Below are 13,694 nucleotides of genomic sequence, written 5' to 3'. Positions count from 1 at the left end.
CGGGTGTACAGAGACCCCTCCCGGCTGCTCTGAGGGTGCCGAGAGCCCTCCCGGGTGTGCTCAGACCCCTCCCGGGTGTACCGAGACCCCTCCCGGGTGTGATGAGGGTGCTGCAGCCCCTCTCGGGTGTACCGAGACCCCTCCCGGGTCTGCTGAGACCCTCTCGGGTGTACCGAGACCCCTCCCGGGTGTGCTGAGGGTGCTCAGACCCCTCCCGGGTGTACCGAGACCCCTCCCGGGTGTACAGAGACCCCTCCCGGTGTGCTCAGAGCCCTCCCGGGTGTGCCGAGACCCTCCCGGGTGCTCTGAGACCCCTCCCGAGTGTGTTGAGGGTAGTGAGACCCCTCCCGGGTGTACCGAGACCCCTCCCGGGTGTACTGGGACCCCTCCCGGACGTACTGAGGGTGCTGAGACCCCTCCCGGGTGTACCGAGACCCCTCCCGGCTGCTCTGAGACCCCTCCCGGGTGTGCTGAGACCCCTCCCGGGTGTGATGAGGGTGCTGCAGCCCCTCCCGGGTGTACCGAGACCCCTCCCGGGTGTGCTGAGACCTTCCCGGATCTGCTGGGACCCCTCCCGGGTGTTCTGAGGGTGCTGAGACCCCTCCCGGGTGTGCCGAGACCCCTCCCGGGTGTCCTGAGGGTGCTGGAACATCTCCCGGGTGCTCTGAGATCCCTCCCGAGGGTGGCCGAGGGTGCTCAGACCCCTCCCGGGCGTGCTGAGGCCCCTTCCGGGTGTCCTCAGACCCCTCCCGGGTGCTCTGAGACCCTTCCCGGGTCTGTTGAGACCCTCTCGGGTGTGCCGAGACCCCTCCCGGCTGCTCTGAGGGTGCTGAGACCCCTCCCGGGTGCACCGAGACCCCTCCAGTGTGTACCGAGACCTCTCCCGGGTGCTCTGAGACCCCTCCCGGGTCTGCTGAGACCCTCTTGGGTGTACCGAGACCCCTCCCGGCTGTACTGAGGCTGCTGAGACCCCTCCCGGGTGTCCTGAGGGTGCTGGAACCTCTCCCGGGTGCTCTGAGACCCCTCCCGGCTGCTCTGAGGGTGCTGAGATCCCTCCCTGGTGCTCTGAGACCCCTCTCGGGTGTGCTGAGACCCCTCCTGGGTGTGATGAGGGTGCTGAGACCCCTCCCGGGTGTGCTGAGACCCTCCCGGGTGTGCTGAGACCCCTCCTGTGTGTGCTGAGGCCCTCCAGAGGGTGGCCAAGGGTGCTCAGACCCCTCCCGGGTGTACCGAGACCCCTCCCGGGTGTGCTGAGACCCCTTCCGGGTGCTCTGAGGGTGCTGGAACCTCTCCCGGGTGCACCGAGACCCCTCCCGGGTGTACCGAGACCCTTCCCGGGTGTGCTGAGGGTGCTGGAACCTCTCCCGGGTGCTCCGAGACCCCTCCCGAGGGTGGCCGAGGGTGCTCAGACCCCTCCCGGCTGCTCTGAGGGTGCTGAGACCCCTCCCGGGTGTTCTGAGACCTTCCCGGGTGTACTGGGACCCCTCCCGGCCGTACTGAGGGTGCTGAGACCCCTCCCGGCCGTACTGAGGGTGCTGAGACCCCTCCCGGCTGCTCTGAGACCCCTTCCGGGTGTCCTCAGACCCCTCCCGGGTGTTCCCAGACCCCTCCTGGGTGCACCGAGACCCCTCCCGGCCGTACTGAGGGTCCTGAGACCCCTCCCGGCTGTACCCAGACCCCTCCCGGCTGTACCGAGACCCCTCCCGGCTGTACCGAGACCCCTCCCGGGTGTACCCAGACCCCTCCCGGGTGTACCGAGGGTGCCAAGATCCCTCCCGGGTGTTCCCAGTCCCCTCCCGGCCGTTCTGAGGCTGCTGCAGCCGCTCCGGCCCCTCTGGCCGAGCCTCCCGGATCCTCTCCCGGCCGATCCCCCCGGGGCTTTGCGCGGGAACGCGTGAGGGGCGCGCGGCGCTCCCTGAGGGGCGGCCGGGCTCCCTCCATCTTGTGAGCCCCGTCCCGCCCGCTTCCTCCCTCCCTCCCTCCTCCCTCCCTCCTCCTCCTCCTCCTCCTCCTCCTCCTCCTCGTCATTGTCTGCGAGCGGCGGCGGCGGCGCTTATAAGGCGGCGGGCATTGCCCGGATGTGAGCGGCGGGCGATGCGGCTGCCCGGGCGGGATGCGATCGGCCGCGGCTCGGCGGGGGAGGCCGCGCTGCTGAGCCGGAGGAGGCGGCGGGCGCTGCTCTAAACTTGGATCAAGTTGGGGAAAACGGGCGGCCCCGCGCTCCCCCGAGGGGGGAGTCGCTTGCTTTTGCTTTTGCTTTTTTATTTTTGTGGTGTTTTTTTCAGGATTTGGGTGTTTTTTGGGTTTTTTTTTTGGTTGTTTTGGAAGGACGAGGAAAAGGGGCAAGTCCCCGAGAGCCGCGGCGCACCATGTGTCTGTAAAAACAATAGCGCAAAAGTTACCGGACCTTCTTTTTTATTTTTTTTTTAAATGTTTTTTCCTTGGTTTTAAATTTTTTTAAAATTTTTAATCTAATTTATATTTTATTTTTTTTTTGGTGGCTGGGCCCTTCCCCAAATCCCAACAAAGCCAGGTGTAGTGTGCCTGTAAAGCTGTGGAATAACCCGGAGCAGGACTGACACTTTCCCTACTTTTTGGTGGTTTTGGAGGGTCACACACGTGTGAGACAATAAAGCACTTTGGCAGAAGATTCCTCTCTTTTTATTTTGATTATTTTGATTTTTTTTTAAACCCCCCTTGGAATATTGTGAACATATTTGTGGCCATTTAAGGTAAAGTTCCGATTTGCTGTTAGACTAACTTGTCTGTGGTTTTTATTATTTTTATTTTTTTTTTTTTTTTTGCTTTCATTTTTTTGATTGAAATTGTCGATCCCGATGTGTTATTTAAAAAAAAAAAAAAAAGAGAAAAAGAAAAAAAAAAGTGCAAGTTCCGGGCTGTGTAAATCTATACATTGTATATATATCTATACATTGCATCGACACGTGTGGGAGAGGACTCGCCGCTTGATTTCCTAGCGGAAAATGAACTCCAAGGAGTTCTTTTTTTCCTGCTGTCCGGCCTGGGGGGTGGAAAAGAGGGAATAAAAGTGGAAAAAGAGGGGTGGGAAAGGCCGGCAGCATCCCTAAAAAACTCCCGGATAAATCCAAGGGGCTTCTTCGCAAAGTTTGAAAAAAAAAGCTGAGTTTTGGTGTGCTGAGATCCGAAACAAAGGCAGATTTTAGCTGACAAAAAGAACAAGAATTAAAAAGGTGAAGCTTAAATCTCCCATCCCAAAAAGCAGAAAAAAAAAGAGGGTTTTAAAAAACAAAACCTGGAATTATTTTGGCGTCACGTGCCCCGTCTAAACGCTGTTGGCCATGTGTGCGCGCCAGCCGGGAGAATCCAACGTGGAATCCTTGGAAAAGTGGCTGGGAAACGAGCTGGGAGCTCCATGAGCGGCGGCCGAGGGTAGGGAGAGAGATGAAGATGAGGAAGGGAGGGAATCGACTTCTTCCCGGCCTCAACTCCGCGATCTTTTCCCCCCTTTTTTAGTTTTTTACTTTGATTTTTCTTTTCCCCCTTCCTTTGCCTTCCCCTCCCCCCGGGCGCTGCCTCCGCACAGGCCCCGGGAGCTGGAGGGTTCTCCGGGCCTTCTCCCCCCTCTTCATCTTCCTCTTCTCCTCCTCCTCCTCCTCCTCCTCCCGGCAAATTAGGAATCGGGGCTAATTGTCCCCCGCTTCCCCCTCCTCCTCCTCCTCCTCCCTTTCCCGGAACCTGCACTTCGCCGCTCGCCAGGGCTTTTTTTTGGGGCTGCTTTGGATTTTTTTGGGCTGCTTTGGATTTTTTTTGGTGTTTTTTTTTAATTTTTTTGTGTTTTTTTTAATTTTTTTGTGGTTTTTTTATTTTTTCTGTTTTTTTTTAATTTTTTTTGTGGTTTTTTTAAAAATTATTTTGTGTTTCTTTTCAATTTTTTTGGTGGTTTTTTATTTTTTTGGTGTTTTTTCATTTTTTTGGTGTTTTTTAAATTTTTTTTAGTTTTTTAACATTTTTTTGTGGGGTGTTTTTTATTTTTTTTTGTATTTTTTAATTTTTTTGGGGGGTATTTTTTATATTTTTTTTGGCTGGTTTTTATTTTTTTGTGTGTGTTTTTTTTTAATTTTTTGTGGTTTTTTAATTTTTTGTGGTTTTTAATTTTTTGTGTTTTTTTAATTTTTTGTGGTTTTTATTTTTGTGTTTTTTTATTTTTTGTGGTTTTTTATTTAATTTGGGTATTTTTTATTTTTTTTGTATTTTTTCATTTTCTTGTGTTTTTCTAAATTTTTTTGTGTATTAACTTTTTTTGTGTGGTTTTTTTGTATTTAATTTTTTGGGGGGTATTTTTTTTTATTTTGGTATTTTTTTTGTGTATTTTTAATTTTTTGTGTATTTTTAATTTTTTGTGTATTTTTAATTTTTTTGTGTATCTTTAATTTTTCTGTGTATTTTTATTTTTTGTGTATTTTTAAATTTTTTGTATTTTTTAATTTTTTGTGTATTTTTTGTATTTTTTAATTTTTTAGTATTTTTTATTTTTTTTGGTGCTTTTTAATTTTTTTTTTTATTTTTTTTCTTGTGTGCACTTTTAAATTTTTTTGCTATTTTAAATTTTTTTTGTATATTTTTAATTTTTTTTTTATGTTTCATATTTTTTTATGTGGTTTTTTTTTTCCTCCTCTCTCTCTGCCCTTTCTTCCCATGAAAAAAGGAGAAAAAGGGGGAAAAATAAAAGTTGGGAGAGGACATTTGCAGTTTTTCCTTGGGAATCCTCATTCATTCCTGCCTGAACCTCCTGTTGCATAAATGATTCTCCACCAGAGAACCTTGAATTTTTATTTCCTCCTCCAGATTCGCCTTTAAAAATTGAATTTCCTCAGGTTTGGCTCTTTGCAAACCCAACATCACTTTTATTTTTATTATTTTTCCTCTTATTGTTGCTTTTTTCCTGTTTTTTTTTTCATTTTTCCTGCCTTTCCATCTTATTTTTTTCCCCTTTTTCTTTCCAACCACCCCAATTTTTTTTTTCCCTGCTTAAAAAATCCAGATCCGAGTGTTTCCTGCCGAGCTCGGGGTTTCTGATTGCGCTTATTTCCATCTTTCTAGGTTTGTGTGATTTTGCTAAAAATGCATCACCAACAGCGAATGGCTGCCTTAGGGACGGACAAAGAACTCAGTGATTTACTGGATTTCAGCGCGGTAAGAAATTAACAACAGCTGCAAAACAAACCCCCCCAAAAAAACCAAAAAAAACAGTAAAAAATCCAAATATCTTCTAGCTGCTCTGCTAACAACAAAAAAATCCAGCCAAAAATAAAATAAACTTCAAGCACCTCGAGCAAATTTGAATCAGCAGCTCGAGAAATATTGATTTCACTTCAAAACAACCAAAAAAATTCAATCCAAAGTGGAAATATTTGGAATTTTTCCCATTCTTCGCCATGGGAGATGCAGGAGCGTTCTCAGCTCGGTTTCCTGGCTCCTTCCTGCCAAAAAAACAACGCCCCAAAAAAAAAAAAACCCCAAACCCTGCTGGTTCCTCAGCCATAATTGCACTTTTATCTAATTAATGGCTAACGAGCCGCCGATATTCTCATTTCCCTCATCGCCTCCTTTCCATTTTACCGCATGGAAAGTGCAAAGAAATCCAGGAGTTCCCAACTTTTCCCTGGGCTCCGCTTTTCCGCCCTTCGAAGCAAAGGAGGGGAATTTTGGGTTGAAAAAGGGCAATTTTGGCTTTCCCCCTCCTTTTCCCGGCCGTGTGCACTTGTCGAGTTTTGTCAGGCTCCCCCCCTCCCCCTCCAACCCCTTCCTCTTCCTCCCCACCCCCCAAAATGTCAGGAATATCTCTCCATCCACTCCGCTATTTATTTTAGGGAAGAGCTTTTCCCTGCAGGAGACAAATCCGCTCCTCCAGCCCCTCCAGCCCTCCCCCAGCTCCCCTCCCTTGCTTTTCCCGTCCTCTCTCCGCGTTCCGGCGCCGCTTTTGCCGAGGGATGGCTCGGGGAAGTTTGGCCAGGAATCGTCCCCCTCCGCTCTCCTCTCGGCGCTTTTCCCATTCGCTCCCGGCGTTTTCGCAGCCTCTGACTCAGGGAAGGTGCGGATTTCAGTGGGGAAAGGGAGAAACCAATTAGGCTGGGAATAAACGCTGGGAAGAGAGAGAGAGAGAGGAAGAGGAGGGAGGGAGAGGGGGCGAGGAGCGAGCCTGAGCTTCCAATCGCTCGCCGCCAAGAGACGGAATGAGAATTTAGGGCAGGTGGCACCAGCAATTCTTCTTCTTCTTCTTCCCATTATTATTATTATTATTATTATTATTATTATTATTGTTATTATTATTATTAATTGGAATTCCCACATGCCGGGAAAATCCTGCAGCAGGATGGAAACGGACGTTGCCGCGTCGATGACCAAGGTTGAGACGCGTCCCAACTTTTTTTTTTTTGATTTTTTATTTATTTTTTTTTTTTTTTTAACGTGGGGGGAAGAAAAAAGGAGCCATCCTCATTTCCCAAGCTCAGAGAGGACAGATTGGTTCCCAGGATTGATTCCTGGGAAAAAAACCGGGAATGTCGAGGGGAGGGGAGGAATCTGGACTCCTCTGATGGTGTCAGGGGAGAGAAACTCCCCAGGAATGCGCCAACAACTTGGATTTGGGGAATAATTCCTGCTTTTCCATCAATGATCCCTCTTTGTTTTGTTTCCCTTGGATTTTTAGATGTTTTCACCTCCTGTGAGCAGCGGGAAGAACGGACCAACTTCCCTGGCGAGTGGACACTTCACTGGCTCCAGTATGTAACCTTAATTACATTAATTATTGATAATATTTCATTAATTGGTTCCTCTTGGTGCATCCCTGCTGGAAATGTTGGGATTTGTTTGTTTATCCCTGGGCTTTACCTTTGTTGTGGTGCTTTAATCTCCGAGCGGGAGCAGATTCGTGGGGATTGCTGCGGAATTACTGCCGAGTGCCGCTTCCTATTCCCCTTTTTATTATTAGCATTATTAATTATTATTATTATTATTGTTATTGCTGAGTGCAGCTTCTTATTCCCATTTTTTATTATCATTATTATTATTTTTTTATTTTTTTGTTATTATTTATTATTATTATTATTATTATTATTATTGCTGAGCGCCGCTTCCTATTCCCATTATCATTATTATTGTTATTATTAATTATTATTATTATTGCTGAGTGCAGCTTCTTATTCCCATTTTTCATTATCATTATTATTTTTATTTTTATTTTTATTTTTATTTATTATTATTTTTATTATTATTATTGCTGAGCGCTGGTTCTTGTTTCTATTATCATTATTATTACTATTATTATTATATTATTATTATTTCTATTATTATTTCTATTATTGCTGGGCACTGGTTCTTATTCTCATTTTTTAGTATTATTATTATCATTATAATTATTTTTATTATTTTTACTATTATTATTATTATTGTTAAACACCAGTTCTTATTCTCATTTTTTATCCTTATTATCATCATCATCATCATCACTATTATTATTATCATTATTAATTATTATTATTATTATTGTTGTTGTTGTTGTTATTCCCACAAACCTGGGATGTTCTCAGAACATTCTCATTTCTTTCTGATTTTATTTTTCTATAAAAGCCCCCCTGGATTTCTCCCCCTCTTTCATCATGGCTTGAAATAATTCCGGTTTTCCAGCAGATTCCTCTTTTTCCTTGGAAAAACATTCCCTGAGTGCTTTAAACCTTGGAAAATTTCGTTTTTATTCCCAATTCCAAAACCTTTCTTTGTTTGTGTGGGGAGGGGAAAAAAAATCTCTTGTGTGGAAATGAATTTTGTGCTTTGGAATCCGAGAAAGCCGAGGCTGCGGCAAATCAACAAAATAAAATAAAATAAAATAAAATAAAATAAAATAAAGTAAAATTAAATTAAATTAAATAATTTGCGGAATTTGCTTTTCCCAGCTCAATCCTTTCCTAAATTCCATTTTTTTCCTTCCCAGAGCAGGATTTGTGCTCGGAATTTGCTTTTCCCAGCTCAATCCTCTCCTAAATTTTGGATTTTCCTTCCCAGAGCCGGATTTGAGCTCGGAATTTGCTTTTAAATTTGATTTTTCCGGCTCAATCCTCTCCTAAATTCCAGTTTTTTCCTTCCCAGAGCCGGATTTGTGCCTGGAATTTGCTTTTTCCAGCTTAATCCTCTCCTAAATTCCGGTTTTTTCCTTCCCAGAGCCGGATTTGAGCTCGGAATTTGCTTTTAAATTTGATTTTTCCGGCTCAATCCTCACCTAAACTCCACTTTCCCTCCTTTTATTCCCATTTAAACTCCCCAAAATCCCAACCTTTGCATTCCCATCCCCATTTTTCTCCTTTCCCAGCAGAATTCCCGAATTTTCCCGGATTTTTAACTCCCACGGGGCCGGATCCGAATCCTCTCCGCTCTTTATTTGTTTTCAGCGCAGACAAATCAATTTGTCGCGCTCCGAACAGCGCGAAACATTCCGGAGTTCAAGGGAACAATTCCAGCTCCGGAATCCTTCGCATCCAGGAGGAAAAATGGGAAAAAGGGGGGGAAAAAGCCATTAAATCCCAGTTAATTCTGGGAATTTTGGGATAAAGAGATAGAAAATGCTTCAAACAACACCCGAACTCCACCGGAGACGGAATTCCTGGAGAATTCCCGGAGAATTCCCAGAGAATCCCAGAGAATTCCCGGAGAATTCCCAGAGAATTCCCAGAGAATTCCCAGAGAATTCCCGGCCTCAACGGCACCGAGCTTCGGGAAAAGGGGAAAAACGAGGGAACTTTTCCCGGGATTCATCCTGGAAATTTGGATTCCTAAAAAATTTGGGAGTTCATTTAGAGATAAAAAAATAAAATGAAAAAAATCCAAATAATTCCCAAATAATCCCAAATTGGGAAATAAATCGGGATGAGATCCCAGAAAAACCTGGATTTTCCTCCAGGAGACGATTCCTGAATTTTTCAGGATTCAGTTCCAAGAATTCCCGGATTTATCCCTGGAATTTCATCCTGGAATTTCTCCCCTGGATGTTTTAGGCTGAGCTTAAAATCTTTAAAACCAGATTTAGAGATAAAAATAAAATAAAAATCCAAATCCAAAGGAGAATTCCCAAATAATCCCAAATTGGGAAATAAATCGGGATGAGATCCCAGAAAAACCTGGATTTTCCTCCAGGAGACGATTCCTGAATTTTTCAGGATTCAGTTCCGAGAATTCCTGGATTTATCCCTGGAATTTCATCCTGGAATTTCTCTCCTGGAAGTTTTGAGCTGAGTTTAAAATCTTTAAAACCAGATTTAGAGATAAAAAAAAATAAAATAAAAAAAATCCAAATCCAAAAATTTTGAATTTTTTTTTTCATTTTTCAAGGTGAAAATTCCATAAAAATCGGATTTTTTTTCCATGTTTTTCCGGTGAGAAATTCCTAAAAAAAAAATGGGGTATTCCATAAGATCCCGGATTTTCAGGATAGGAATTCCAAGGAAAAGAAGAGGGAAAAAAACCTGGGAATTTTTAGCATTTTTTTGGATTTTTTAATGGTATTTTTGAAGATGCAAATTCCATAAAAATCCAATTTTTCCATGTTTTTTGAGTGGGAAATTCTTCAAAAAATGGGATTTGTTTGAGCTTTTTTTTTTAGGGAATTTGGGGAAAAACAGGGAAAAATTGTGGGAAAAGTGAGGAGGAAAAATGGGGAAAAAATGGGAAAAAACTTGGGATAAAAATGGGGAAAAGTGAGGAAAAAAATGGGAAAAATTGTGGAAAAAGTGGAGGAAAATGGGAAAAAATGGGAAAAATTGTGGAAAAAATGGAAAAAATTGGGAAAAATATGGAAAAAATGGGGAAAATGGGAAAAAATTGGGATAAAAATGGGGAAAAGTGAGGAAAAATTGTGGGGAAAATGGAAAAAATGGGAAAAACTGGGGAAAAAATAAGAAATTGTGGGAAAATTGGGAAAAATGTGGGAAAAGTGAGGAAAAAAATGGGAAAAATTATGGAAAAATGGGGAAAAAATGGAAAAAATTGTGGAAAAAATGAAGGAAAAAATGGAGCTAAAATAAGAAAAAAATCTGGGGAAAATGGGGGAAGTATGGGAAAAAATCAGGAAAAAATGGGGAAAATGTGGAAAAATGGGAAAAAATGGGAAAAAATTGTGGAAAAATGGGGAAAATGTGGGAAAAAAGGGGAAAATTGTGGAGAAAATGGGGAAAAATGGAGCAAAAATAAGAAAAAATTCTGGGAAAAATGGGGAAAAATCAGGGGAAAATGGGAAAAAATTGTGGGAAAAATGGGGAAAATGTGGGAAAAAATAGAAAAAAATGGGAAAAATTGTGGAAAAAATGGAGGAAATGGGAAAAAATCAGGAAAAAATGGGGAAAATGTGGGAAAAATGGGGAAAATTGTGGAGAAAATGGGGAAAAAATGGAGCAAAAATAAAAAATTCTGGGAAAAATCAGGAAAAAATGGGAAAAAATTGTGGGAAAAATGGGGGTAAATGGGAAAAAATGGGAAAAAATGGGGAAAAAATGGGGAAAATGTGGGAAAAAATAGAAAAAAATGGGAAAAATTGTGGGGAAAATGCGGAAAAAAATGGAGCAAAAATAAGAAAAAATTCTGGGAAAAATGGGGAAAAAATGGGGAAAAATCAGGAAAAAATGGGAAAAAATTGTCGGAAAAATGGGGAAAATGTGGAAAAAAATGGGAAAAATTGTGGAAAAAATGGAGGAAATGTGGAAAAAAATGGGAAAAATTGTGGAAAAAATGGAGGAAATGTGGAAAAAAATGGGAAAAAATTGTGGAAAAAACGGGAAAAAATGGATTTTCTCCCTTCCCTTCAAATTTTTGGGAGGAGTTTTTTGTGATTCCCTGAAATGAAAATTTTTCCCGCTTGGATCGACTTTTCCCCCAAAGAATTCCCCGGCTCGGTCACATTTGCCAAATTTCCCATTTTTTATTTGAAATCTTTTCATCCAAATCCCCATTTTTTGGTTTTTTTTTGTTATTTCTATTTAAAGATTGAAATTTTCCCTTGGTTTTGGAGCATCTGTTGGTTTCGATACCGTGTGGGTGGGAACAGAATCCCAGAAAAAAACGGGAATTTTTTATCCTCACCCAGAAAAAAAAAACAGAAAAAAATGAAATAAAAATCAAATTAAATAAAAATCCCTAAAAATCCTGATTTTTTTAGGAAATTCCAATGAATCCAAAGGGATTTTTGGGTTTTTTTGTTTATTTGGAGCAGGATTTTCTGGATTCTTTGATTATCCCCCAAAAAATCCTGGAAATCCTTGGGAAAACATTTTGGAATCTCTCAGGTGAGGCACAGCTGAGACATTAATTTATCAAATAATAATAAATAAATAGTCTAATTTAAGAATATAAATTATGTTATTATATATAATCTATTCTACTTATTATATATATATTTTCATACATTTAAATTTATTTCATATACATTTATATTTTTTATTTTATGCATAATTATAACATAATAAATAATATATATTATATTATGTTATATTATATTATATTATATTATATTATATTATAATATATAAATTACATATAATTAAATAGTATAAATTTCTTTTATAAATTAATAATAAATTAAATAATTACATTAAACAATAGAAAATACATTTTTATATATAATATAATTTATACTATTTACTTTATATATATTTATTTTATATTTATTTATAATATAATAAAGAATATATGTTATATTGTTATATATAAATAATATAAATTATATATAATTAAATAATATAAATTTCTTTGGATATCCCAAAGAATTCCCAAAAAATTCTGAAAAAAATCCTGAAGAATTCCTAGAAAATTCCTAAAAAATTCCCAAAAAATTCTGAAAAAAATTTTGAAGAATTCCCAAGAAATGCCAAAAAGATTCCCGAAGAATTCCCAAGGAATTCATAAAAAATTTCCAAAAAATTCACCAACAATTCCCCAAAAATTCCCAAAGAATTCCCAAAGAATTCACAAAGAATTCCCAAAAAACTCCTAAAAAAAATCTCAAAGAATTCCCAAAAAATGCCCAAATAATTCCCAAGGAATTCACAAAAAATTCCCAAAGAATTCCCAGAAAATTCCAAAAAAAATCCCAAAGAATTCCCAAAAAATTTAAAAAAAAATCCTGAAGAATTCCCAAAAAATGCCAAAAAAATTCCCAAAGAATTCCCAAAAAATTCCGAAAAAAATCCCAAAGAACTCCCAAAAAAATCCCTTGGGAACCACGGAACAATCGAATCTCTCCTACAAACAATTCCGCTTGTAGGCTACAACATTTCCTGTACAATTCCCCAAATAAAAGGGATTTTCCCAAGTTTTTCCGGGATAAAAAGGGTGCAGGAAAAGCCGGAACACACCAGGAACGCCTGGCGGGAAAAAACCCCGGGAAAAATTTCCCTTCCCGTTGTTTTTTTGGGATCGAGATCGGAAATTCGGGATTCAACGGGAAAACTCTCCGGGTGAATTCCCGGGGTTGAGGTGCTGGAAACGAAAAGGTGTTGGAAAAGCAGACGATTGTTCATTTCTCATCGGTTGTGGCCGGTTGTCGCCGGTTGTGGTTGGTTGTTGTCAGTTGTTGTTGGTTGTTGCCGGTTGTTGCCAGTTGTTGCCAGGTGTTTTCGGTTGTTTTCGGTTGTTTTCGGTTGTTGTCTGTTGTTGTCGGTTGTTTTCGGTTGTTGTCGGTTGTTGTCAGTTGTTGCCGGTTGTTGCCGGTTGTCGCCGCTTGTTGCCGGTTGTTGCCGGTTGTAGCCGGTTCTTGCTAGTTGTTGCCGGTTCTTGCCAGTTGTCACCAGTTATCGCCGGTTGTTGCCGGTTATCGCCGGTTGTTGCCGGTTGTCGCCGGTTGTAGCCGCTCGTTGCCGGTTGTCACCGGTTGTTGTTGGTTGCTGTCGGTTGTCGCTGGTTGTTTGCAGTTGTTCCCGGTTCTTGCCGGTAGTCGCCGGTTGTTCCCGGTTGTTATCGGTTGTCACCAGTTGTTGCCGGTTGTTGCTGCTTGTTGCCGCTTCTTGTTGGTTGGTCCGGTTGTTGCCAGCTGTTGCCGGTTGTTGTTGATTGTTGCCGGTTGTTGCCAGTTGTCGCCGGTTGTTACTGGTTGTTCCCGGTTGTCATAGGTCGTTGTCTGTTGTTGCCGGTTGTAGCCAGTTGTTACTGCTTGTCGCTGGTTCTTGTCAGTTCTTGGTTGTTGCCGGTTGTTGACAGTCGTTTTCGGTTGTTGCCGGTTGTTCCCGGTTGTCGCTGGTTGTTGCCGCTTGTTGCCGGTTGTTCCCAGTTATTCCCAGTTGTTGCCGGTTGTCGCCGGTTGTCACCGGTTATCACCAGTTGTTGCCGGTTGTTGTCGGTTGTTACCGGTTGTCGCCAGTTATCACCAGTTGTCGCCAGTTGTAGCCGGTTGTCACCGGTTGTTCCCGGTTGTAGCCGGTTCTTGCCGGTTGTTCCCGGTTGTAGCCGCTTGTATCCGGTTGTAGCCGGGTTTTGGGAGTTTTTGGGATTGTTGTTGTTGTGGGAAAGCGGGAGAGCTTCAGGTGTTGGTTCTGTGTTCAGAGCTTTATGAGCAACAGTCGGCCAAGGGACGGGAAATGGGGACGGGTGTGGGGTGTGGTACATCTTATAGATGTGTATACATCCCATAGCTGTGCGTGTACATCCGATAGCTCTGTGTGTGTTTACATCCTATA

At 42.4% G+C, this 13,694-nt stretch overlaps 1 protein-coding gene across 10 annotated transcripts in view; it reads left to right on the top strand.

The window, feature by feature from the left end:
• The first annotated feature begins 2,084 nt into the window (after nt 1-2,084).
• Nucleotides 2,085-13,694, top strand: part of LOC131592856 (transcription factor 4) — a 156,927-nt gene continuing 145,317 nt past the window's right edge. For 7 of the 10 annotated variants that reach the window (XM_058864682.1, XM_058864683.1, XM_058864688.1 and 4 more), the window contains exons 1-3: nt 3,278-3,411; nt 5,083-5,175; nt 6,692-6,764. In XM_058864682.1, the coding sequence (XP_058720665.1) occupies nt 5,104-5,175; nt 6,692-6,764 (145 nt within the window). In that variant the 5' untranslated portion in view covers nt 3,278-3,411; nt 5,083-5,103. Of the gene's footprint in view, nt 2,733-3,277; nt 3,412-5,082; nt 5,176-5,959; nt 6,074-6,691; nt 6,765-13,694 lie in introns of those variants that run through there. The other 3 variants (XM_058864693.1, XM_058864681.1, XM_058864686.1) reach the window with 2 other exon arrangements.

This window comes from Poecile atricapillus, chromosome Z, assembly GCF_030490865.1.
Source record: "Poecile atricapillus isolate bPoeAtr1 chromosome Z, bPoeAtr1.hap1, whole genome shotgun sequence".
NCBI lineage: Eukaryota > Metazoa > Chordata > Aves > Passeriformes > Paridae > Poecile > Poecile atricapillus.
This window is presented reverse-complemented; position numbering and strand designations above follow the sequence as displayed.